General features: G+C 39.8%; 1 protein-coding gene across 2 annotated transcripts; it reads right to left on the reverse strand.

Annotated features, from left to right (window-relative positions):
• Positions 1-369: 369 nt before the first annotated feature.
• ulk1b (unc-51 like autophagy activating kinase 1) lies at positions 370-24,456 on the reverse strand. 2 transcript variants are annotated; one of them, XM_082540388.1, is made up of 27 exons: positions 23,798-24,456; positions 22,119-22,211; positions 21,740-21,781; positions 18,919-18,951; positions 17,451-17,487; positions 16,157-16,330; positions 13,644-13,717; positions 13,278-13,379; positions 12,016-12,074; positions 11,558-11,640; positions 11,343-11,393; positions 10,991-11,082; positions 10,513-10,678; positions 10,276-10,327; positions 9,976-10,062; positions 8,773-8,904; positions 8,439-8,608; positions 7,224-7,483; positions 6,882-7,087; positions 6,448-6,569; positions 6,197-6,310; positions 5,646-5,830; positions 5,024-5,208; positions 4,160-4,278; positions 3,817-3,974; positions 3,313-3,448; positions 370-3,081 (listed from the first exon to the last, which is right to left on the reverse strand). In XM_082540388.1, exons 1-27 carry the CDS (start codon positions 23,885-23,887, stop codon positions 3,026-3,028), a joined length of 3,078 nt encoding a protein of 1,025 aa, XP_082396514.1. In that variant the 5' UTR covers positions 23,888-24,456; the 3' UTR covers positions 370-3,025. The 2 variants fall into 2 exon arrangements, with proteins under 2 accessions (XP_082396514.1, XP_082396513.1); XM_082540387.1 differs by having other exon boundaries at positions 10,276-10,330.
• Positions 24,457-26,584: the final 2,128 nt, after the last annotated feature.

A 26,584-nucleotide genomic window follows, 5' to 3' on the forward strand; every position in this document is an offset into this window, starting at 1 on the left:
TAGCTGTCACTGTGAAGGTGGTTAACTCTGCTGTTATCACTACAAGGGAAGCATTGAAATAAAACTGAGATGTTCCCATGGTTTTATTCTGTGCTGGTAAATTCTAGCAAAATACAAAAAAAAATTTTTTGTTTCCTTTCATGTTTACCGGTTGCATAAGATGCTACTGGGGGGCACTTACTGAGAAATAGGTCAAAAGCCACAGAGTCCCTCTTGCACTGCCAGCCTCTTAAACACAGGGGGCCTTCTAATAAAAGTAGTCTTGAAAAGCAAGTAAAGAATGCCAAGTTTTTAAACCCGAATCGATTTAGTTGAAGAATACAAATGTAAAGCTTCAGGTCAAGTAAACCAAGTCACCACAACAGTTAATGATCTTTCCTTTCACTTTATTCATGATGTAGCTTCCAAACAGTAAATATTACATCACACACACAGGGACACTGAGCTAGTGTCTGTTATGGATATGACAACATTTAAATGCTTTTGCAACATTAAACAGACAATGTGGATGACTGAGCTGAAGGCCTTGTCTTTGGGAATGTATAGGTGGTATGGTGCTGTTCTCTCCATGCCAACAACAATAACTTAAATTACAATATTTACAAGTTTTACAGAATTAGTAACGTAAAAGTTTAAAAAGAAATCATTTGGGTACGTTGTTTAGCAAACATACAAAACAAATTAACCAAATAAGTGACAGGTTTCCTGATCGAGTGCACCAAAGTAAAAATTACTCTTCACTTGCACTCTCTTAGGCATCTCGAGTTTTGCACCCGTCGTCTTCATGGTGCTTTTGAGTCCTACTGGAGACAAACATCTTTATGATTGTATGGGACAGTAAAAAGTGACACATGCTTGAGGTTTTGTTTTTGTTTTTAAATTACGAGGGATCTGAACAGAGCAGCAAGTGCAGAGACAGGGAGCCCGTAGATGATTTGATTTGTGGAATGTACACTTAAACATCTGCATACATGTAGAGCAAAATCTGCATTTCACAGAAACTTGACAAAGGGCAACAAAGAAAATGCACACAAAGGATATGTTGATGAATCTCTCCTCCATTCTTTTCTGCTGACAGGCGTCACTGTAAACGGTCTTCAGACGTGACCACACAACCCCACCTTCATTAACTTGTAAAAGCTCGAGAAATTACACGTTAGGGGAAAGAAAGTACTACAGGTCCTAGATGTGCCACTTTTTATTCCTCAAAGTGGTATTTTACTTTTAGCTAACCACATCCACGCATTCAGTTGGAGTCAAAATTAAAATATTTCCCATGTTACGGAGCTGTCACAGCTTCATCCGCTGCACCACAAACAGCACTGCTTCACAAAACCAAAGCATGCAAACAAACTCTTCTTTAAAAACTTTTGTTTTTAAAGCAGCTGAAGGAGATTTTTCAGCTGGACAGCATTTTAGGTTGTTGGGATGAATGTCAAAAAGCTCGATGTAAAAAAACAAATAAAAAAAAAAAACCCCACACAAATCTTAGCACTTCAACATGTCACTTTTCAGAAGTCAAACAAAAGGTAAAAAAAACCTTACCCACTACAATAAAATAAAGCACAAACACAATCAATGCATTTTTTTTTTGTTTTCAGTGTAAAGAAATCTCTTTTCCATTTTCTTCAAATAGAACTCTCTCATAGCTTATATCATCTCTTTGTCAACACTCCCACATCTAACATTACATTTTGACAGTAAATGTATTACAACTAAAACTGCATTAAAAACGTATATAAGCAGATCTCCTGTCATAAACAAGTCAAAGTATCTACAAAAACTGGACACATTTACCATATTCCACTCACGGTCTTTCTGTACAGTACTTTAACAGTGCAAAAACATTCAGACTTCAGCCCCAAGATCAGCCTAAATGTTAAATATCTAACATTCAGTCTAATATTTATGCTGTTTCTCTCCAGACAGCCCCTACATTCAGATTTGATTATACTTGCTAAATGAGTTGACAGATAAAAGATTAAAAGACAGAAAAAAAAGTGGAATTCATGTGAAGGCATAACCAGCCCCAGCAGCACCTAAGCTTCTGTATACCTGAAGAATATAGTCCAGGTTATTGCAGCATTTTAAACATGATTGTGATCAAAGATGCTAAGAGACCACGTTCAGCCCCTTCTGAATTAAAAGCTATACCCACGCTTTAGCGCTGGGTAACGAGTGTTTTCTGGACCCATTCTCTGCCTTAATACCAGCCACCTTTTAGAAAACTAATCAAATTAATCCCTTCGACACCGCACTTTGCAAGCAAAAAGGCATGGTCTTTGATATTAAGCAAGTATAGAATCATTAAAGTGTCAGATAGTTTTTTCTTCTTCTATATAGCAGTTTAGTTACCTAAAGTTAATCTAAAGCAAACACACATACACAAAAAACAAAACTTTGAAAGAAAAAAAGAAAAAAAAGAAGTTATTTTGGCAACGGTTTTGAAACAGTGCGTGTGCACTTCTGGTCACCAGTTGTAGTAATGCCGCATACTGTACACTTCCTGTCAGCAAGAAAATAATTACATAAACCCCAAAAGAGGAAAAAAAAAAAGCTTAAAAAAAAAAAGAACACAAACAACACAGGAAAGCAAACAAGGGGTATAAAACAGATGTAGATTTGATGAGGATGATAGTCGGACAATCCAACTTTTTTTTTTTTTTTTTTTTTAAATCAGCACATGTCCACAGCACTTCCCCTCCAGTTTGTGATCCTGTGTGACCATTTTGTCTATAGTCCCGCACTGCAAGGTCATAGCAAGGATATCTGTTGATCTTCAAAAGCTATGCGTTTAGATAAGTACCATATGTGGCTAATGTGAATACTTGGAAATAATTGCTCCTGAATGCGATACTTGAAGTGAGGGGAGTCTTCTTGGCATTTTCAGAGCCGGAAGCAAAATCCTCTTTACGTCCAACACGTGTTTGGAGAACCATGAGAGGCGTGTGGAAATTTGGTTAGTAATGTGCGGGGCGCAAACGACTGTCATACTTTCCACATTCCCCAAAATAGTGCAGGGCTATCATATACAGAGCCCTGCCTGCAAAGCTGTGAGGCGCCGTTCAATGCACTCTTTACCTGCAGACACAAAGCAAAGGGAAAGAGAAAAAAAAAGCACAAGTCATGATAAAGCAGCCTATCATACTTGACTTTATTACCACAGGACCGATGAAACACTTTGAATTTATCTGCACAGATTCCCACCAATGAGAGTATTAGCTCAAGGAACATTCCTGAATTAAATGGTGGTTCTTAGCTGCTGATGCTGAGTGGAGGCATTTTCTGTTACTGTGATACGGTGATACTTACATTTGCTAACACTGATGATGTCATCCTGTCCAGTGAGCAGCAGAGACAGGCCCTCCATCAGTAAGAGAGCTTTGTGGTAGCGCAGGACTGATGCTTCCCCCTGGTGGAACATCTCATCCAGTGCAGCAGCCTGAACCTGAGAGGACAGAGTGCTCAGGTCAAAGGTTTGATCTTGTTTTGAGTAAAATATTATATTAAATAATATGTCAAATGCTAACCACACAAATGGGGGGGGGGGGGGGGGGGGGCTGTTAAGCTTTTAATGTGGCAGAACAGTTAAGAGCTGACCGGAAAGCTGGGAGAGAAAGTAGGGGAAAGACAAGACAAGCCGGATTCAAACCCAGGCCTCTACAATAATATTACGGCATATGGGTTGCCTACTCAACCCTGGTGAGCCAAAAAAAGCACCTTGATAAAGATACTTTTAGATCTAAAGATTCTTTGTTCAATTTCCCCCTATGTTCTCCTCTATTTCTCAATTATCCGACTTTTCTTTCGGTTTACCATCTGCACAGTGTGGCTGAACAGCAGCCGTTCTGCTGTGATGGAGGTGATTTGGTCCATTAGGCGATGCTTCCGGGTAAAGAAATGCTCCAGACGGCTGTTGAGTGAGCGGCAGGATGCCACGCTGGACTTGTACAGCTCATTTAGTTTTCTCACAACTGTATATGGAGAGAAATTAAAAACAAAAAAACAAACAAACAACTAAATACATGAATCATAATTTTTTTATATATATATATATATATATATATATATATATATATATATATATATATATATATATCCTGCACATGGCAATTTTATGTTTTTAAGACTGCCACTGAAAAAATGAAAAGGCTCATACCTTGTTTGACAGTAGCAGATGGGTAAAGCTTGCCCTGTTTAACTTGCTCCATTGCTGTGTGTAAGGCATTGGACAAGAGTTCTGCAGTTTTAAGGTAGAGAACCAGCTGTTCTGCATGACTGAGGAGGCAATCACACGTAAAGTACTTTAAGTTAAACTCAATTCTAAAAGGACAAATGACACATTAAACACAATCGATACTTGTAGGATAAAAATCTGAATCACAGGTTTCTGTTTAAGAAATATTCAGCATCAGAAAATTCACTAGAGGCAGTCAAAAACCATCAAACGCAACAACTACATTTACACTTCAGATTAAAGTCTTCCCAAGAAAAAAAAAAACAAAAAACAAAAAAAAACTTGAGAATGCCAAAAATCTCATCCTCTACAAATGAGAGTGCCTCAGGCTTTTTACTTTTGCCATGGTGTCCTGAGCAGCAGGCACTTGGGCAGTTTTCTCTTTTCTATTTGCTCCCAGCACTCTCTGGGCAAAATGCAAATATTCTTCATTTCAAGCTGAAGTACACAACAAAAAAAGTCCCGGTGCATAAAAACACAAAATGACCTACATGATGACTCCTTCACTACAACCCGCTGCTTTTACTTTAGTTTTTGTCCTACAGCAAAGATGCATTCAAGCATATAAGCTTACAATTACATTAACATTACAGCAACAAAAATAAAAAATAATTAAATGTATTCCAATTTCTTTTTTCCATAGTAAGTCTCTGAGGCACCAATACAATTTAATAAAAATGTCCAAGACCCCAGAGGCTTATCACCAAACGCGGCGTAAAGCCAGGAAATCGCCAAGGTATCAATTGATCCAACAAAGAGGCACAGCCACAGCAGATACGGCCTTACCTCCACTCTCGGCTCAGCGAGCTTATCTGATCTGCTACCAGGCTCTGCTGCTGAAGGAGAGAGAGATGAGAAAAGTCCCCCTGCTCCCCTGTCACTGTAGCACCACGGGCAGCAGCCACCTCCATTAGACACAGAGCAAAATCCAATGTGAACCGCAGCCTTTGCACAGTGTCTGTATGCTCCTGCTGAACTCCGACAGGCACGGAAGAAAGACAGGCAGAGAAAGGGAGGGGAGGGTATAATGACAGAATTTTAAACGGTGGACACCAGAATGAGGTTTTGCATTCAATCTCCATGGGTGAAAAAAGCCCAAGATTTAAAAAGAGACAGGTCATTCAGTGCTTTCCATAAATCCATTTCAGCTTTTACCTTAAATTATTTTTCTACAGTGTCGTGAACTAAAAGGAAAAAAAAAGAAAGAAAAAAACCCCCCAAAAACCTCATTGACAATGTTTTCCATCCTTCCTTATGGCCAACACTCTTTAAAGGGATACTGAGTATTCTTTAGTTCAAGATCACCCTGACTGATGTACACAAGAACAGGAAAAGTCACTGCTACACACAAGCTCTGAACACAGAAGACTCCATCCTCATTACTTTCCAGAGGAATCTGGCATCTCACCTCCATCAGCGTCTCTTCGGGCAGCTCGGGAGCCTCGAAGGTGACGCGACCACCCATGTTGGCTGTGATGGGATCGGGGAAACTGTAACGAGGACTGGAAGAAGCCTCAAAGCCATCCAAACAGGTGCCTGTCAGAGGGTGACGGCTGGTTAAGGAGCCTGCAGGGCTGCCTGAAGTGAATGAGCCTGCAGTCAGGGAAAGAGACGGCAGAAATGTTACACTCAATGCCCGAGGCAATCATTTTTCATCAGTGCAGCTGGCTTTCATGTTTCCTGATTGTTCATAAATACACACACACATATATACATACATACATACACACACACATACATATATATATATATATATATACACACACACATACATACACACATATACACACCTACTCTTATGCTAACCAGAACATTTAATTTCCACGTTACTTAAAATGAAAAACTCAGCTCTGTACTGCCCGACTGTGAATCATTGTAATACTGCCATCGTGCTGCAGATGCGATTTGGAGATGAATTACTTGTATTCAGCTCTGTCGACATGTTTTCATGCACAATACCTGAGTATTTTCTCTGTCTGGAGGTAAAGGGTGGAGTGCTGCCACTAGGTGGAGATCCTACAGTGAAAACCACCTGTGCTGGGCTGCCAGAGCCTCCCCCGCCACCCGGGGATCCTTGAGAAACAGAAGGAGGGAACAAATTTGACATTTTTCTCCCTATGAATCACTATCAGTTCCAAACCTTTACATGCGTCAGTGGTTAAACTGCAGAACAATGTGTGTTTTTTCGTTCATGCAACAGTCATGTCTACCTGTTATATCTATGGCTTTTTCAGAGGTCAGGTTCTCTGTGCTGCCTCGGTCACCTGCAGGTCCACCGGGTCCAAACGCAGCCATCAGCAGCACGTCGGACAGACCACCGGCACTTTGAGACCTGCTTCAAAGAAACATGACACAGAGACAAGGTGTTTATTCATTTCCTTCATTTTATTAATTAGCCATATCTATCTACATAGTCTGTAATATAATTTTACATCATATTTGGATAATAAAACAGTACACTATATAATAAAAAGTCCAAAGAATAAAGAAAAGGTAGAGAAAGATTTTAACTCAGCAATGTGTGCTTTTCATTGCCTGTTTTAAACTAATTTTACATGACACAAGCTTCTCTGTGTACCCTGGTTCTTTGTGGATTGCATCATCGGGGAACATAAAACAAAGAACAGCAGAAACAAAACACGACCTTCCAAAGCTCTTGGTATCATCATTCCATCTGTGGATGCAATGAGGAGAATGGGTGACCGGTGTGGGTGCTTGGTGTACCAGGTCTCTGAGCTCTGCTGGGGCAGTCCTGCTGCAAGGAGAGCCTATGACCATACCCTGCTGTGTCAGGAAGGTCACCAGGTTTGGAGAACTCGGAGTCTTGGGGAATTCAAATGGTGGGATGGTCTGGGCGAAGAGGAAACATGGCGAAGAAAAAGGTTAGAAAGGTTGGGTTAAACCAGTTGGTGGTTTTGTCTTGTCTTGCGTACATAAAGAAAAAAACAATTTTTCTCTCTGTTTGACACACAAAACACAGACCTACCCTGGAGGGGGAGCCCAGAATAGTGGGGAGAGGATTACGCTGCATCAGCTCACTCAGTCTGGGAGAAGAGTGTAAGGGGCGGACAGCCATGAGTCCGGCTGAGGGAGTACCCAGAGGGTCCGAGTGCTGCTTTCGGATTTTTTGCCTGCCACCACCAGTGGCACAGTCCAACAGACAGGGGGCACTGTGGAGCCTTGTGCCAAGTCCTGCCCTCTGTGGTTGCTGCTGAGAATTCAGCCTGGGTTCAGTGTGCTGCAGAGCTGCAAAGTGGGACAGAAGGACTGCTAGACAGCAGGTGGCAATGCAACATGAAGTGTCAGACAGGCCTAGAAAACAACAAAGCTAGCAAAGATGGACATGTCCTGTCTAACTCCCCCGACAGCATACATGTCTGGGAAGAGAAGGTTCTGTGCGAGGAGGACTTGAAAGCAGCTGGTGAGAAAAGTATGTGATGGCGGTTTCATTTTCTCAAGCAATAACTTTTAAAACTTCTGACCACACTAACCCAAGAGGAAGAACACCACCACACTGTATTTCACCTCTGTCTGCAGTTCAGTTTTCATGCCAACCACTGGAAATCAATAATAATTTTAGAGGTTAAACTATTCAATAATTTATCATCATTTGCTCTGCTTGGTCTTTTTGTTAGTGGATTTTAATTTAACCTCCAGTTAAAGGTTAGAAAACTCCTCATCGCATGTTCACACAGCCCCAGTTTATGCCTTAAAATGTCTTTGTCTGCTTAGAAGCCCCACATATTCAATTTATAAATACTCAAAAACAAAGAAAAATCTCAGCAAGTCATCGTGCATCAAAAGCTTAAACAACTCAGATAATTTCTGCTATATAAATGACAGAAGTAGATTTATATATACAAGTTATAAATGACAGTATTAAGTACAACTGAGCTTTAAAAAACAAACAAAGAGAGAAATAATCTCACTTTTCAGATTTCCTTAACAGTTTTTGCTCCTCTAGAAATCATTTGCACCAAAACAAACTTTCCCTGATCTGCTTATAACTAATATCTATAATTTATAATATGGTTACAAACAGACAAAAGACCGGCTGGTGTAGTTTTAATACCTTTCAAATATCGTCACTGGAGTTTGGCACCAACCAGTTAGCTCCAAGCTTGCACTCTATCACTCTACAGCTTCCATATTTTTAAGCCAGGTTGATGCAGAAGCAAGTGAAGCATGGCCTTCAAGTTACCTTGAGGAGAGAGCTGCAAAGTCCTGGCACCTCCCAGGGAGAACCTGCGGGTGGTGGTGGTGGTGGTGGTGATGGTGGTGACAGCCCCCTGCCCATATGGTGGTGAAGGTCCAGTCCTAGCACAGCCCAACAAGCTTCCACTGCTGCAGCGGCGCACTGGTGTTGACAGCCTAATGAAGTGAGTCTTATGAGTCACTGCACTTCCATCAAGAAGTTTAAAAGCTAACCTGTAAATTTAGTTTTGCAACAGTGGAGTTTATACATTTATAAATGTGTGTGTGTGTGTGTGTGTGTGTGTGTGTGTGTGTGTGTGTGTGTGTTTCTTGATGCAGACCGTGGCGAACCATCCTGTTTGGTAGAATGGAGGTTTTGCTCCATACGCTGGTAATTCTGGACCTGAGTGGGGACTGGAATAGGCAATGACTGACCATGGTTTCCATAGCTACTTCCCGAGAACTCGCTGGGCCTGACAACAGTGAGAATAACCGAGGGTGCCAAGGGAACAGTTAGATAAGAGAGGAGACAGTCCGTGTGCTTTTGTACACACATGCGTAGTTAACACTTTCCAGAGGAAGCAGATGTGACTTATTAATTTGCACAATGTTTACGTACAAACGACACATCGACTAACATCACAAAACAAAAGATTAAGATGACAGTTGTGGAGTAACTGTGTATGTAATAGAGAGATAAACACTAGGACAATTAAGCTTGTTAAACTAATAAAACTGACTTAATTAAAAACCTGACAGTTTATAGTGAAGAAAATTTGGTGCATGAACCTTCGGTGCTTTAGTTGAATCCAAATTACTTTACCAGCTGCTTCTTTCTTGCACCATGTAACTATACAATAGGGGAAATAATTACTTGATATTTTGTTGAATTTGTTCACTTACAAAGAAATACACAGTCTCTAATTTTGAAAGTAGTTTCAGCTATTAGTCTAACTATTCGGATATATCGCAGAAGTTACTGTGAAGCCAGACGTGAGGTTGTGCTAAAAACATTGAAACCAAACAAAGGATGGTAAACAGTTTTTAAAAGAAAAATATAAAGGTAAAATCAAAGGTGGTCAAAAACAGCCGATTCAACCCTAGACTCCAGAGGGTTAGGTGATGGAGTGGCCCAGACCAGACCTCAGTCCTTTAGAAAAATCTGTGGATAGAGCTGAAGCTTCGAGTTGCCAAGCAACCGGGAGGATTTAGAGAATTTCTGTAAAGAGGAGTGGGCCAAAGTTGATGGTTTCAAACCTGCTGACCAACTGCAAGAAACCTCTTGCCGCTGTGCTTGCCAACAAGGGTTTCTCCATCAAGTCAAGTTTTTCTTATTCCATTCAGTGACACACAAATACACTTAAACCTTTTTTTAATAATGTGTTTTTTGAATTTTTGTCCCTCCTTTAAAATTAAACTACAATAAAAATTTGAGACTGTTAATATCATTGTAGGTGAGCAAACTTGCAAATTCATCAGGAGATCACCTAATTAACTCCCCCACATTTACCACCATAAGAAAAAATTTGGCTGTGTGCAGTTACCTGACAGGACTTGGTGATCCACTGTAGGAAGGCGAGTGCGGCGGTGTTTTGGCTTGGTTACACAGACCAGCTGATGCTAAAAGAGAGCTAATTAAAGTGGAGAAGAGAATAAAACCATCACAATGTTATTCATGAACAGTTTAGAGGGCGTACACTTTCACAGCTAATATAAGTGTGATTACTAACATAATTTATCTTCCTCTATAAGCCCGATTCTGTAACAGTGCCAAAGAAGTGCATTTAATTAACATATCAGCCGCTGTGCTGGATATTAATGAATAACTAGCTTTTGCTTCTCACCCGCTGTTCATTAGGCTGTCCTGCAGCACTTTACTCTCACTTGTCAGCTCACCTGCTGAACAAAAACAAAACTGTTATAAACTTGAACAGCCTCATAGCACAGCGCTTCAGCTTGAGAAATGCAATATAAATGTCAGTCTATGGAAAGAAAAAAGGCTACAAGATGAATTCAAGTCTACTGAAGAGCTCCATGTAATGTTTATGCAGGGACTCGATGAAAAAGAAAAGTTTTCTTACTGGTGAAGTGAGCAGGCACTATCACAAAGTCATCTGTGTCACAGGAGGATGAGTTCTTGCTGCTGCCGCCACCTCCAGACGAGTCCTTAAGGAGAAAACCAGTGGCCTCCTGGGTGGGAGAGGCCAGAGCTTTGGCTCGCAACTGCTGAATCTCAGCAAGCGACTGCTACAGAGACAGGGAGACAGAAGGTGGCATATTAAACACAGAGGAGGAACGTATAAATTAGTCATCAGAGAAGGGAAAGGTGAGAAAGTTGTTGCTTCTATGAATGCAAATAAAACTTTACACTCATCAAAAAAAAAGTAAATACAAAAATCTCTGTTTTCCTCCAGAGGTCGCCGCTTTGGGAAATTAGTGCACATAAAAAAAATGATAAATTTAAAAAAGTTTTTGGCTTCTTTGGGGATCTTTTGGTGTTCGTGCTCATCCCCTCTGGGGGAAATGCTGGAGGAAATATAAGAAATAACAAACACAAACCGGTGGTGAGGCGAGGTGAGACGTGGAAGAGCTGCTACAAGAGCTGGCTGATGCAGAGCTGGGCAAACAAGTCATGGTCACAGTAGGAGTTGCTGAAATGAAATTCAACACAGTTGTTAGTTTCTGAAAAAAGAAACTTTGTGTGTTAATTCTGAACACACAAAGTGTGTATAACACCCGTTCTATCTTTACGTGACTGGCCTGACTATCAGATCTCATCCTGTAAACATTGCTTCAGTCACCTTGTTTTATTTTTAGGGTTATATTTTCTATTGAAGCAAATGGAACATATTTTGTATTTGTATCTATATTAGACCTAACTAAGGAAGTAATGCTGTTTATTCTTACTTACTCTTTTTCACAGATGAGCTAGCCTCCAGGAAAGGATGACAAAAAAAGTCATCTACCAGGGAGAATAAATATAATTAATGAGAGGAAGTTCACAGTTTTCCTCTGCATGCAACAAACTAAGAAACTGTAACAACATCTTTTGCATAAGCAAAGTTTGATCCAAACTTGCACGAGTGAAATATGTCGAGTATGAATGAACGTTAAACATTTTCTGACCAAAGTCCATGCGGTCTTTGTGGTTGCGCTGCAGCAGACCCAGCAGCAGCTGCCTCAGGTGGCTTGAAGTCTCTCTGGGAATGCTGTAAAACAAATACAACAACAATCAGTCTTTGCTTCATGCAAATGATTAAAAGGTCACAACTCTACATACAGCAAAACTCCACCTTCAACTCCTACACTTCAACTCTTTATAGATTTTCTAGATTAAGACATTTCTGAGGCAATTTATGTGTATTAGCAAACAAGAATAAATGAATGATTTATGGCTTTTTTCCAGGTCTTTGATAAGCTGACCTACAATATGGCATCTTAATAAGCCACACCTTTCAGATTGGTTCTGCACTAAACATCCAAACAATACTTATATTCTAAGAAATACCTTTAAAATAAATGCAGAAAACTACGAAATCATTTTTTTAAAAAAAACATATCGTCATTTCAACATAATTTCTTACTTGGGGCTGAGATTCTTGTTTTTTTCATAGAACAGCCGGAGATCTTGGGGACTGCTGGCCTGAAGATGGCAAAAAGTCACAGATATATTGGAAAAACATAAGAAAGACTGTAAGAGTATGCATATACACACAGAGTAATTATACGATTACACTATTCTAGTGCATTGCTGTATACATTTTTATTATATCAGGTTTTGTCACTGCACTGCAAACAACACACTCCATTTACTTGAGTAACAACTTTTATGTACACATATCAGAGAACAAGGAAAACACAGCAGGTAATTTAAAAATGCTTTTGGATCAGTTGAGGAACAACACGTAACAGGTTTTGCTATATTACGCTTCATTTTAACACCATTGTCAACGTCCACATTTGGCATCTTTAATCTACATTTAGCCCGATACAGGCTGAGGAAAAACAAAAGGGAGAATTTTTTTTTTTTAATGTGTGATGTTAGAGCAGTTATAAGGAATTCAGTAGAGAAGCAGTGCATGACTGTAGCTGCCAAAGACAAAGAGAATAAAGAAGTCACAATGCTGGAGTTGTTGTTTTGTCCCTGCTGGTGTGCAGTCTGTACTGCTAGAGCAAGAATGCCCACAGATTTGGAGCAAATGACAAAAGCAAAAATATTTTCTAATCTGTGTGCTAGTTATGACATCCTCACAATGAGCTGATATTCCAATGTTTCAGGCACTTTTGATTTGAGGTTTTTATCCATATCCTATCACATCAGGGATGCATGTGCCTGGTTTCAGTCTTAAAGTTCAAAGTTCAACATGTCAGTGGTCCAAAACATGCAGTCCTAAATAACAATCTCCAGCAAAAAGATTATCTGAAGGTCTTGAAATAGATGATAAGCCCCAACATAACAGTTTAGAAAAGCCTAAAACTGGAGCTCTCTTAAAGGCGCAGAGTGGACACACCAAATACTGGATTGACTTCAAGTTCAAGTTTGTTACGGAAGAGGATCTGGGCCACCGGAGGGAAAAAAACAAAAAAAAAAAAAAGTGGGCACATCTTCTTTTCCAGAACTCTGAGGAAAAAAAAGTCAGAATTCAGCATTCCGACTCTTTTTTTTTTTTTTTTTTTTTTACAGAATTCGTTTCTCAAAATTCTGAGATTAAAGTCAGAATTCTGACTTTTTTCTCAGAATTCTGGAAAGGGGAAAAAAATAAAAAATAAAAATAAACGTGCCTGCCTGCCTCCCCCCCCTGGCTTGGCCAAGAATCATTCTGGATATTGTAAACTTTTATTTTACCTGAAAAGGAGCTTTTCCAGTCAGGCACTGAAACACTATTGTTCCTATACTCCACAAGTCAGCCTTGGCATCATAGTTTTGGGACATAATTACTTCAGGAGCCTGGTGAGAAAAATTAAAAAGGGGAGGTGAGATCAATTTTAAAACTTTGAGGGACAATTGATTATTAAATTGATATTATATTCATCCCTGTATTGTTTTACAAATCGCATTTAGTTAAAAATGTAACAAATAAATGAATGAATAGGACTGCAACAATCTCAAACAGCTAAAATCACCATATTTGAATCTGCCAACTGAAACATTTATTCACATTTAAACAGTTATTTCCATTTCATCAGTAAAAATTACCCAAATTGTGCTTACCATGTACATAGGGGATCCACAGAGCGTGGCTGCCATCATGTTGTTCTGAAGGTACCTTGCAAAGCCAAAGTCCGCTGTGGACATAAACGTCCAGAAGGGAAGGAACGGCGGGGATACAGAAAAAAAGGGAAAAGAGGAGGATGAGTAAATATTTGGTGCCAGAAAGGAATCCAGGTGTACCTTCATAATATTTACATTGTGGCAAAAAAAAAATCATTTAAATAAGAGAAAAATGGAAAAACAGACTAGCAAAACAAACGAAAGAATATGCAATACTTGAGCGATAATGGGCGAGTCTTGGCGAGCTTATGATTTAGTTAAGCTCATGGAAATTTAGTATCATCACACTGGAGTTTACTTTGAATTATGACGTAATTAAAACACTTCTTAACCACAGAAGATCAATGTAGCACACTGGCTTGTTGATTTTATTTTTTTAGATGCATTGAACAAACATAGCCTAATACTGTATTCCTATACAAGTTTTTGTTATTTAATATAATACAATGAGAGAACACCTCAGCGTCGTACATTTGATTGCTTATGCATTATTTAAATGCTTTGTTGTGGTTTGTCAGGAGACTTATTTTTGTCAGTAAGGCTTTAAAACTGACGTAAATTTCTCCATCTTAGCAGTCAAAGCAAATCACATTTGGCTTTTTGCAGGCCAGTTCTGGCCCTTGGGCCTTATCTTTAACACCTCTGCACTGGGTCATCACACAATGATGACCCAGTGCAGAGGTGTTAATAAAAATCTGGCTAAAGGCAACAGAAACTTTGCCTTTAGTCAGATGAGCTCCTAATACCAGACACCGTTTCAAGATGGGGCCCTGACTCACTTTTGGAGCTAGCCTCGTGTGATCATTTAAGTGTTTCTTTGCTTGTTTGTAGTATTAAGTCATAATTTTGTAATCCGTATATACAGTACATTTTATAAACAAAAACTCTTAAATGTCTAAAATGCACTCAGCCTCTTAAACGAATCAACAAACCGCTTGCGAAAAAACCTTGTGTAGGTACAGCGTGTGCGTGTGTGTGTGTAGTCAGCTTGTTTGAGATTGCGGTGGCTTTGCTATGCATTCAGTCTCTAGAGGGGAAAAAATTAATAGGCTAAGGGACTAGTAGAGCTTCCAAACAGCTGAACACACTCGCTCTCACTCACTTGGGAAAGATACTTCATAATTATTCAATTTAATGCAATTTAGTTTTATTTATATAACATCAAGGCACTTCATATTGTAAGGTAAAGGCCTTACAATATTAGAGCCCCACCCAAACGATCAGACAGCTTCCCATGAGCAAGCATTTGGCGACAGTGGGAAGGAAAAATGTCCTTTTAACGGGAAGAACTCTGGCTCACAGAGGGGCAGGCATATGCCACGACTGGTTGGGGTGATGGGAAAGAGAAAAGAAGGTGAAAAAAAAACAAAAAAACAAGGAGACTTTAAATGAATGAAACACCATTTCTTCTTCTTTTTTTAAGTCATTTCCTTTTAAGGCACATTGTGAATTATACCAGCATCTCTGATCTGTTGCCTTGAGCGATGTATACAGTGAAGCTGTAACACTTAACAAAATAATCAACCTCTGTGGGAGAAGACTTTAAACGGCTGGTGTCCACTGCTGTCTCTCCTGACAAGACCATGTTTTTCCCAGAAAGTTTTCCATTTATTTATGAAGCTCACATGCTGGACGCCACTCGGACAGCCAGCAATTAGTAACATACAGCTAAACATGTCACGCTTGGTCCGACTGGGTATGGGATCAGAGAAAACTACAGAGTATGACATTATTTTGGTAAAGTTACACACCTGCTCCATAGCCTTAGCCAGGAATTTCAAATTTACTTCAATGTCGCCTGCTCTGGCACCTGGAATACTTCTGACTGTGTCCACTGGGGTTTCTAGTTTCATGTTTTTAAGAATAGAGTCACCAATAGCCAGACACTTATTGATTACTTTCTGTTGCACCAATATCATCTTCTACCACATCAATCAATTTTAAACTGGATGACACAAGTGCATCTTGTAGTTGTAGAAAGCGTCTTTGCTTTGCGGCATTTTTAAACAGCGTGCACTCTCAGAAGAACAATAGCAACACTGCAGAGGTAAAATGTGAAATTCTATATGTAATCAATTTCTTCAAACAAGTTTAGCCTTCTGAGCTTCGGGTAATCAATTACCTCAGGGAAATCATTATGAGATCCCATTGCAATAAAACTGTCTATAAAAAAAAGTTGATTACGTTGTAGGAATTTCCATAAGGAGCTTTTGAGATTGAATTATTTTTTTGCTCCTGTAAATTGTTCTGCTGCTTTAAATCCCACAAGTTTTATATTTTAAATGTTTTGCCATCACTTTAAAAAAATGTATTCTTGTTTGGCATATTAATCAACAGATACTACAGAGCTTAAAAAAATCTTAAAGTCTCCTAAAGTGTGTTGAAATGCTTAAAAAAACAAAAACAAACAGTATGTATAATCGCCTTAAAGACTCTCACATAACCAAACCTACCAATCTTGATGCAGGTGTTGTTGGAGTGTGACTTGCATCCTGGTGGGTAAGAAAGCAGGATGTTCTGTGGCTTGAGGTCCCTGTGAATTATTCCTTTGGATTGTAGGACCCTCATGGCTCCTGCAATCTGCTGCAGGAAAACCCGAATAGTGTCCTCACTCAGTGTGCCCTTAGCTGAAGGAAAAGACAAAGCAAATATCAATTAATCACTAACTTTGATGTGAATCCTACAGGTTACGATGCAAGTAGAATTTTCTTAATGAGGACACAACATGATGATATCGGTAAACCTATCACGGACTGAATGAATCTCTCTTAGTTTATAGTTGGAATACAATGATTTTATGCAACAGATCATTTTAATACATTTCCTAAATTATCTGCAGCGTGTGTTTATTCCTGGGTTCTCTAATATCACCCAACTGTCATGTCCTCTTTTGTGTCTCCAGCTCAAAATGATACAGTATTGCGTTATGGACACTTCCTTGTCTACAATTGCTCCATGTCCACGTCCCTTCCAGCAGACTTTTAAAGACATGCTGTATTCGCCTTGAGCTGGAAGCAGTCTAGGTCATTTATTACAATGGGGAGAGGATCCAAACCCATTTTTCAATCATGCTGGCTATTAATAGAATAGGATGGGATTTCTATTTAGAGTCTGGGTGCAAAATTACAGGAAGTTTGACGGATATCACAAATGGATTGATGGTCCTGGCTATTTGAAGCCCAGAGAAGTTTGGTGAGGATACGACGAAGCTGGGAAAATCTGTAGTGCTGAGAAATTCCCAGTTTTCTACCATTCTGACTCAAAAGTGAGCACAAGGTGGCTCTAAGTATATGATCAAACACTGTACTGTGTTTATTAAAAGACAGAAGAACAATGCAGAGAGGTGTCTCTGGTCTGAATATTCTTTAGGCACTTGTTACGGCCCTAGCAGGGCCTCTCTCCTGAAGGTGCCTGTGTGGGCGTGTCCCACTACCTCTTGTGCCTGAGGTGCCACCTTTCTGCTCTGCTGTTCTCTTATTTCTGAAATTTAAGCTCTTTCCTGAACACATGTCTATGCCAAATATCATCATTTACATACATATGAAAATATGCCAAAAGTCCAGTTTTCATCTCGCTTGCTAGGAAACGGATATAATCGTTGTGTTCAGATAAAAGAAGGGCATTCAGGGCCTGCTTTAGATCTAGAAAGACTTTTGAGCAAAGATTTTATTCCTGATTTAACTGATTTTTTGGATTAAGAAGCATTTTGAGTACATTGAGCATAAGTAGATAAACTGTTGCACTTACAGTGTAAGTAGTCAGCGAGATCGCCGCCGTTGCAGTACTGTGGTTAAAAATAGTGACAGGGCAGGAATGAAGGGGAGGGGGAGAGAGATGAAAAGGAATAGCATTAGAAAACACAGGTAGCACCGAGGACTGAGGTGTAACCACAGTGAAAAAGACTCTGAGATCACACAGCCTCTGAAGCAACTAGAAAGCAGCAGAGATCAGAGGAGTGATTTGCCGAAGAGTGATGTGTTTACAGATTTATACCCTTGTTCCCATTCCCAGCATTAATATGAATGAACCCAGAAAAGGACGGGCTGTGACAGGTGAGGCCGTAAAATGCTGCCTCACAAGTAGTTTAATCTCTCAGACACACAGATCAGCATAAAGAAATCTGCTTTTGACTTGTGGTATAGATCTAGACAGCAATTGTATATTTTTATTTTAATGGCAAAGTACATGACAGAACACATTTGACAGCAGAAGATTAAAATGAGGATAAGAAATCCAAAGTTCTTCTGCCTGGCTGTCAATGTCGTGTACACTCACTAGCCACTTTGTTAGGTACACCTGATCATCTGACCACAGAGAGTGATCCACAAAAAAGTAAATATTCAGCGAGCGGCAGTTCTCCATGTAAAATACCTTCCTGAGGCCACAGGAGAATGACCACTTGGTAAAACCAAGGTTTGCAGAAGACATCTGCAAACCTCTGAATGCATATGTCGAACCTTAAAAAAGGTGGACTACAGAAGCAGAAGACCACAGTAGGTGCCACTCCGGTCAGCTAAGAAACAGGATACTGGGACTTCAAGTAAAGGGGGAGGTCACCAAAATTGGACAACAGATAACTGGAAAAATGTTGCTGGAGCTGATGAGTCTTGATTTCTGCTGCAACAGTCAGATGGTAGGTTCAGAATTTGGTGTAAACAATATGAAAGCATGAATCCACAAAAAAATCAGCAGCATCTGTGTGATGATATCAAGTCGATATAGACCTAACCCTCTTGAATCTATGCCACCGAGATCTGAGCCAGTTCTTAAGTCAAAGAAGTCAGAGATCGAACCTGGTACTAGCAAGGTGTACCTAATAAAAAGTTTAGTGAGTGTATATGTATTTTTACAAAATACATTAACAAAAATAGCAAGCAATTTTTAATCGCTTTGACAAATACTATAAACAAAATTTACATTGATAAAACATAGTCTGGCATGTTCCCTTGAAGAAATTATTTAAAATGCACAAAACAAGAGTATGAGCATCAAAAGCATCAAAAGCAATTTGAGAACTCACAACTCCCTCCATTTATGGACTTTCCCCCTCTAATTCATAATCAGGACAACAGCATCAAATCACAGCAAAAAGAGTAGTGGCTGTTAGCCATTTAACCCCCCCACAGATGCCAGAGGAGACAGCTAATTTTAGCCCTGTTAGAGTTCAGACAATACAGCGCTGAGCAAACAAAGCCAAACATCCCAGCAAGCTTACCTCCATTACCAGGTACACTGAGCTGGCAGTTTCCTAAAGAGAAGGGAGATAAGAAGAGTGGGGGTAAACATACACACGCCAGTGGCAGACAAAGCAGAAGGAACAGATGGTTCCTGTACACACCACTCATGTTAAAGCAAGCTAACGAGGTGACTTAGACTAGAAGTATCAAGCAGCTTAAACAGCTGCAGAAAAGTGAAAATAAGTGGCTAAAATCCAGATACAGATACCGACAAGTCTATAAAAGTTGCACAATGGGAGGAGGATTAAAACACCAGGTCTGTATAGGCAGAACCAACTGATACCCCTGAAACACCTGTTTTCTTTTTTTCTTTGTTTCTTACACAATAAATATGGAGGTGGCGTGGATTAAAAAAAAACACACAAAAAAAAACCCCCACTTGAATTGTATGTCTGCCATCAGAAATTAGGAATCCGAGTGGAAATAAATACCAAACAAAACAAAGACAAAAAAAGGCACTGGCTATTGGCCAAATGATTTTATATACCACCCAAAAATTCAATTAGTGCATCCTTAAAAAGCAAAATCAACACTGAGAACTTAGAACCACAGAAACTCAAACATCTATTGTGCACTTTGGAAACAGTCCAAAACTTATTTTAAAAAAAGGAAAACTTTGTGAAGGGTAGTCAAGCCCATTTTAAAAAACCTCTCTTATCTCATGGCAACAGACGACTGTAGTCTCTCTCTGACCTCGATTCAGTATCTCACTAAAGCCAGCAGTCAGAGGCCAGACTGTTTTATACAGTTCAGCTGAGTCAGGCTTTCTGAATAGTTGTCGTTGGCTTTATTAAAGATGGACGGCCAAACACAAGCAACCAGTGAGTTTAGGGGCGGTGGGGAAACACTAAGCTAGGTAAATAACATTCGATGAAATAGTTAAATAAGAGGTTTGGTGTTGTTGCCGTTTGCCATGGCACTGTAATAGCTTACAATAAAAAAAAAAAATCTGAACTACGTCCTGGGTTATAATGACTCAGTCACACTCGAGTGAAAACTGGACTTTGGGGTTTGGCTCAGCTGATTGCCAACTGATTATATTCCCAAATAAAACCAAGGTTGTCATTTGGCAGTTCAATAAAATTTCTAGATTTCTTTTTCAAATCTGTGAGACTCATGTTGGACTTCGTGTGAACTTCAGCTTCAATTTCAACGAATCGCTTTATTATCAGAAACAGATTGCATGCGATTGCCAACTTGACCCTGTTTGAATGAGTCTGAATTCTTTAGCCAATATTCAGTTGTACGCTGACAGCAGGTGAAAGGGTTTCTTTTTCTATATGTCACTAGATGTACAGCTTGAGAAGATCTTGACAATGGTGTTATTTGTGGCCATGGCTCTGACTGGCTAGTTGACTTTTTCAACTGTCAAACAATGGTTTAATATCAAGACAGATCAGTCGATCTGAGTACAGCAAACAGATTCAAAGGTCTGGACCCAGATGAGTAACACTAACCCTTCAAAATTGAAAGCCTACAATACACAAATATTTGACTTGCAAACCCATCTTCAGTCCCTTTCATTGCTGGTTTCCAGAGCTTGGTTTGGTGTCAGTTTCTTTAGGACCTAATTAGATAGATGGATGGATTGCCAGCTAAGAAGATCAGCACTGTCGTGCCACAACAAACCTGTAATCTTAGAGCCCAGCTCCAACTATCCCCAGCCAGCACGGACGATAAAGAGAGAACAGGGTATTTTTTAAGGTTCTGCATGTCCAGAGAAATGATTGTTGCTAATTATTTCAGTGCTTTAGTGTGTAAGCAGCAAGCAGCTCATATGATAGCATGCAACACTGTTCTTCCATTATGAGCAAGCTGTCAAGCTTAACCGATATGGGCAGAGAATGATAGCTCAAACCTTCAGTCCGCTAATGAAACTTTCAATATGTGCACAGTTTTCATTTTCTCTTCACACAACAGAGAAGGAGGATCTCATCTCAGTTCTTAGAGTCAAGGATTCACATTTCATTTAAAAATAAATAAGCAGATCACAATGAAACAACCTTCAAAACTTCTTTGCAACTTTTTAAAATTACAAACATTTTTAAGAGATTTGTTCCAGACCAGTTTCTTCAAAGACACAGCATCAGCTACCTGCTGTTAGTCTGCAAGAACAACGCAGCCTTTGAAATTAGCAGAATTTGCACATTTGATGTTTTTTTTTAACCAGATGGCAGTTTGTTAATCAAGAACTACAAAGACAGAAGAAACACCTGGTGAGTTCAGATAAGAGTTTGTGTGTGGAAGTAAGGAACATTATATCTAAACTAACTAGCAGGTGCGGCCATCACAGAGACATCACTGAGAGTGTGGACTCTGATTAAAAATGCAACACCTTTTGTTTATTATGGTGAGCCAGGATATCTGCTTCTCTAACCATGAACAACTGGTAAAGAAGCATTAACACAGTAGCCTGTGCCCTGATCAACTTGTTTCTGCCTACATGCACAACTTAAATTGCTACACTTCAAAGAAAGACTTAATAAAAGGAGGCCATCAAGAACAGGCCACGTAGCAGCAGAGAGAATTTAAGCACTAGAAGGGTTGGCCAAGTTCAACGGGCCAAAAAACCAGAGTCGCCAGAGCAGAAACAAACAGTTTTAAAACAAACAAATGTTGGAAAGCCTCATTTAACAAATAGGTAAGCCATAACTGTGCAACTAGCATGAGACACAAGTGGGTCATGTGGAAAAGCCACATCCAGCAGCCCATCTGCTCCGCTTTCAGCTGCTGTCTAACAGGGAAAAATGAGAAACCTTAACATGTGATTTTGACACTTGTGAATGTGATGCTACATACCTGAAAGTCCAGTAAAGCAACAATGTTCTCATGCTTGAGTTCCTACAGAAAAGACAAAATACTTCAGGTCACATATCGTTATCATCATCACATTTCTTTTTACATGCTTGTTCAGGTCAGGGCATTCTTGTAGTCTGTGAGAAGCTTCTGAGTACTCATTTTCACTATAACAAACTCTGCGTTTAGTAAGACAATCGTGCTGAGATAACCACTCCTCATATTTCACTAACACATCTGGCACGTGGCCAGCTGTGAATACCATATTACCACAGGTTCAGATGCCAGGTGACAGATTTAACTACGAAAACATACATCAATCAATCTGATGTTGAACACTAGGCAGGGGGTGTTCTTTTGTCTCTCTCTGAACTTGACTTACCTTCAGTATTTTGATCTCCTTCCCCAGCAGAGTCTGAGATTTGGCTAGGTTCTTCTTGTTGATGCATTTTACTGCCACCTCCCAGTCATGTTTCTGGAGCACAGAAACTCAAGTCATTTGAAGAAAGAAATAAAACACTGCAGAGAATGAGGTGTGCTCGAATGTCAGAAAGTGTCTGCACTTTGTCTCACTGCACTGCCATCTGTCAAATGTATGGTTTGGTAAAAGGAAATGTAAAGTGTCACACTATGGTATATTTGTTTGTTGACTACCATGAAGTGTTGGCCTACAAGGAAATGACTTGCTGAGAGTGTAAACAGCCAGAAGGTCTGATTGCTAAGGGTTTTCTCCTCTTTTTAAGGCAGACTCCCATGCACCATATTTCATATAAGTCACTGCAGTGACCTTGGCAGTGGATTTTCTGACCTTGCAGCAAAATTAAAGGCAGTTCACTACCGTATTGTAAAATGCACTGAAAACAGCGGATGAAAATTATTCTGTTCACTTCAATTTTATTTATATAGCACCAAATCACAACAACAGTTGCCTCAAGTCTCTTTATATTGTAAGGTAAAGACCAAACAATAACACAAAGAAAACAGAAAACCCCAATAATCATATGATCCCCTATAAGCAAGAGATTTGGCAACAGTGGGAAGGAAAAACTCCCCTTTAACAGGAAGAAACTTCCTGGTCTAAAAGGACCAGGCTCAGGGAGGGGCAGCCATGTGCTGCATCCGGCTGGGGTGAGGAGAGGAGGACATGCTGTTGAGAGAGCCAAATATTAACACCAGATATTTAAATGCATTATGGGAATCCCAGCAGCCTAGTCATATAGCAGCAAAACTTTGTGCTCTTCTGCTATCTGTACCTGAGCTGTGGTAACGCACAAATTTCCCTGTTGTAGGATCAATAAAGTTTTAGCTTATCTTAGGATTCAGGTCCACTTGATCCAGCCCTAACTATACGCTTTATCAAAAAGAAAAGTTTTAAGCCTAGTCTTAAAAGTAGAGATAGTATCGGTCTCCTGAATCCAAACTGGAAGCTGGTTCCACAAAAGAATGGCCCGAAAACTGAAGGTTCCCATTCTACTTTTAAATATCCTAGGAAAAACAAGCAAGTCCGCAGAGAGCGAAGAGCTCTAACGGGGTGAAATTATCTGTCTGCCAATGTAGTAAAGAAGCAACATAGATGCTTCAGGCCCACATGATCCCCTGAGTGGATTACACGTCTCAGGATGGAGCATTTCCATTTCATATCCATCCATTCTGGGTGTAGTACATGTTTGAACATGTCTATTTGGCCTCAGTGTGGAGCTTTCTAAGGAAAACAATACGTGTCTGGTGGCCTATATTTACATTAGCGACGCTGACACACAACATCTGCACCACAAGCCAGCCACAAAAATAAAGGCAGTCACACAATAACCAGGCATGCTTTCATAAAATGTGTCGCAAGTATTTAAATAAAGTATTTCAACGTTTTTTAATACAGCTTTGTTATTTCAAGGAACATCCTGTATGTGAGACTAGGCCTCTTAAGGGCGTACAATGACAACAACTACACCAGATGGCGACCTACATTTAACAGCGCAACAAATCTGCCTTAAAAAAAAGACAACGGATTTCTTTATAGCAGCAATAAAACGTATTATAAACTTGCAAAGGGGTAATACTCACCTCTCGGTGTCTACCTTTAAAGACCACAGCAAATGCGCCATGCCCTATCAGGTCCTTCCGACTGAACTCAAATTTCCCCACCGTCTCCATGTCGAGCCAAAGTCTTTACTTTTACACTACTAAGACCTGGACAGATGACCAGGAGACCTCAGGTCACCCTTCTTGTTAGAGAGTCCTTTCTCCTCTGTCAACTGGGGCCAGCTGCAGCGACGTTCAGCCCCTCTTTCTTCTGCCATAGGCTGCCTACCTTTCAAACCGGCCTCTTCTCTCATGTTAACACGGATACGCTTTGAAGTTTTTATTTTTATTTAAATCGTGTTACTTCTGACAAAGCCGTGAAGCAAGCTCCATCTTTGACAGTGCGGCCAACATGAAGTTAGCTAACTTAACGAACGACTTTCCTAGCTGCTGTCTCGGTGGTGCCACCTTAAAAAGCAGCTCGCTGCGTTTTGTTTATATACAGGAGGTCCTGACTTCTGTCGCCTAAGCGTCCGTACAGGCGAAACGAGCCACGGTATTAAACTCAAAAGAAAAAAACAGGTCTAAATAGCAGAGACCATTGCTAACCCCCCTTAATGCACTGCAATTAGCAGCTGACTCGCTGAAGTCACAACATCGCTCGTGCCGTCGAACGCAGTCTAGCTTCTGAAACAAAGCGCATGCGCATTGCGATTAAAGCTGTGGGTTTGACGTCACGGAGCGTCCCTAAAATGAAAGAGTAGATTTGCTTTAACTTTATTAAACAAGATCAGACTGGAAAAAGAAGACGCTTCGTCTCAGTATAAAACAATGCATCAGATAACTATTATGTGCGGATGCGTGCTAATGTGTACGCTGGAAAAATAGGCCGAAGCAGAAAACGAGAGAAAGACAGGTCCACTAAAGCCTTTGTTTACTTAGTTATTTCACACGGAAAAATGGCAATCAAAAATCTTTAAAGAAAAAAAATGTTATGAGGTCTTTTTAAAAAAATTTTTTTTATTAAACCATGGTCTTCATTAGAATCCTGTGCCAAATAGAAATAAATTGAGCATGCGAATATTTGCAAATATCACAAACCCATGTTTTTTCTTCATTAGATCATGATGAAACATGTCCAATGTTTAAAGTGAGAAATTTTATAAGTTTTAAGACCAAAATTAAATCATTTTGAAATATTTTTAAAAATTAAAAAAAAAAAAAAAAACAGGCCGAGGGGACGTATGCAGCATCCGTCTGAATGCTGCACATACTGCATTCATTACAACAGCATGGCTTCGTAATAGAAGGGTACATATTTAGTGCATGAAGCTAAATACTGGACAATGATAACCCAGGACTGTTGAGCAGCTAGAATCCTCCAATACCATGGAAACTGTGTAACATTTACATTTTTCAGATAAAAATAAAAAGTAAATGCCCCCTAAACTTAATAACTGATTGTGCCACCCTTGGCAGCATCACCTGCAATCAAGTGTTTAAAATAACTGATGACGAGGGGCTCACATTGCTGTGGAGAAATTTTGTGTCACTCATCTTTGCAAAATTGTTTGAATTCAACCACATTGGAGGGTTTTTGAACATGAACGGCCTGTTTAAGGTCATGCATCTCAATTTGATTTCAGACCTTTACTTGACCACTCCAAACCCTTCCATTGTTTTTCCTGAGCCATTCAGACGTGGACTTGCTGGTGTTTTTTGTATCATTGTCCTGTTGCATTACCCAAGTCCTCTTGAGCTTCAGGGCAAAAAAATTGAGACAAAGAACTGAGAGAGAGCAGAATTCATGGTTCCATCAATTACAGCAAATTGTCCAGGTCCTGGAGCAGCAACGGAGCTCCAGATCCTCACACTACCACCGCCATGTGTGACTGTTAGTATGATGTTCTGTTTATAAAACACTAACAGGACTCAAACCTTCAAATACTTCAACCTTTATCTTGTAAGAGCACAGAATATTTTCCCAAAAATCTTGGGGATCATTGAGATGTTTTTGGCAAATGTGAGATGACACTTCGTCTAAGGTGAAATTTGCAATGACTTCCATGAAAAAGACATTATCTGGATGGAAGCATACACTGTTTTAAAACCTGTATATACCTTTCAGCAGTGATTTTGCCTTCAGGCCAAATAAAAGACCAAAAAATATTGAAATCATAAGAAATAAATGCAAAAAGTACAAAATGAAATATGAGGTTTCTAGAGAATGATCTAGAGGACACAAAGGACGGTGACCAATACTTTAAAGTAATATGAAAAAGGCAGCTTTCACAGGGCTCTATGCAGGCCCATGCTTCAGTAGCTTGTAAAAGCAACTTTAGCTGCAATAACTTGAAGCAACTGTTTACATATGACTTTAATACACTCTCATATTCCCCTGGAGGAATTTTGCCCCACGCATCTTTACAATTTTCCTTTGGTTCATTGAGATTTGTGGGCATTTGCTTATGCACAGCTGTCTTAATGCCAGTACAGAATTTTAATCAGATTGAGGTCTGGACTTTGACTGGGTCACTGCATTACAGCAAGAGTCATTTTGGCTCTTTTCTGTTGTAGATTTGCTGCTGTGCTTTGGCTTTAGCTGTCAGGCTGACAGCCTCACATTTGACTCTAGAATAATTTGGTATATATAAGAGTTCATGGTTGAGTCAGTGATTGCAGGGTGCTCAGACCCTGTGGCTGCAAAACAAGCCCAAATCATCACCCCCTCCTCCACCATGCCCGACAGGTGATATGAAACATTTGTTGGTTTTCTCCAAATATGACGCTGAGCATTGTGACCAAATATCTCCGCTTTGTCCACATCTG

This window comes from Aulonocara stuartgranti (assembly GCF_965226115.1).
Source record: "Aulonocara stuartgranti genome assembly, chromosome: 7".
Lineage (NCBI taxonomy): Eukaryota > Metazoa > Chordata > Actinopteri > Cichliformes > Cichlidae > Aulonocara > Aulonocara stuartgranti.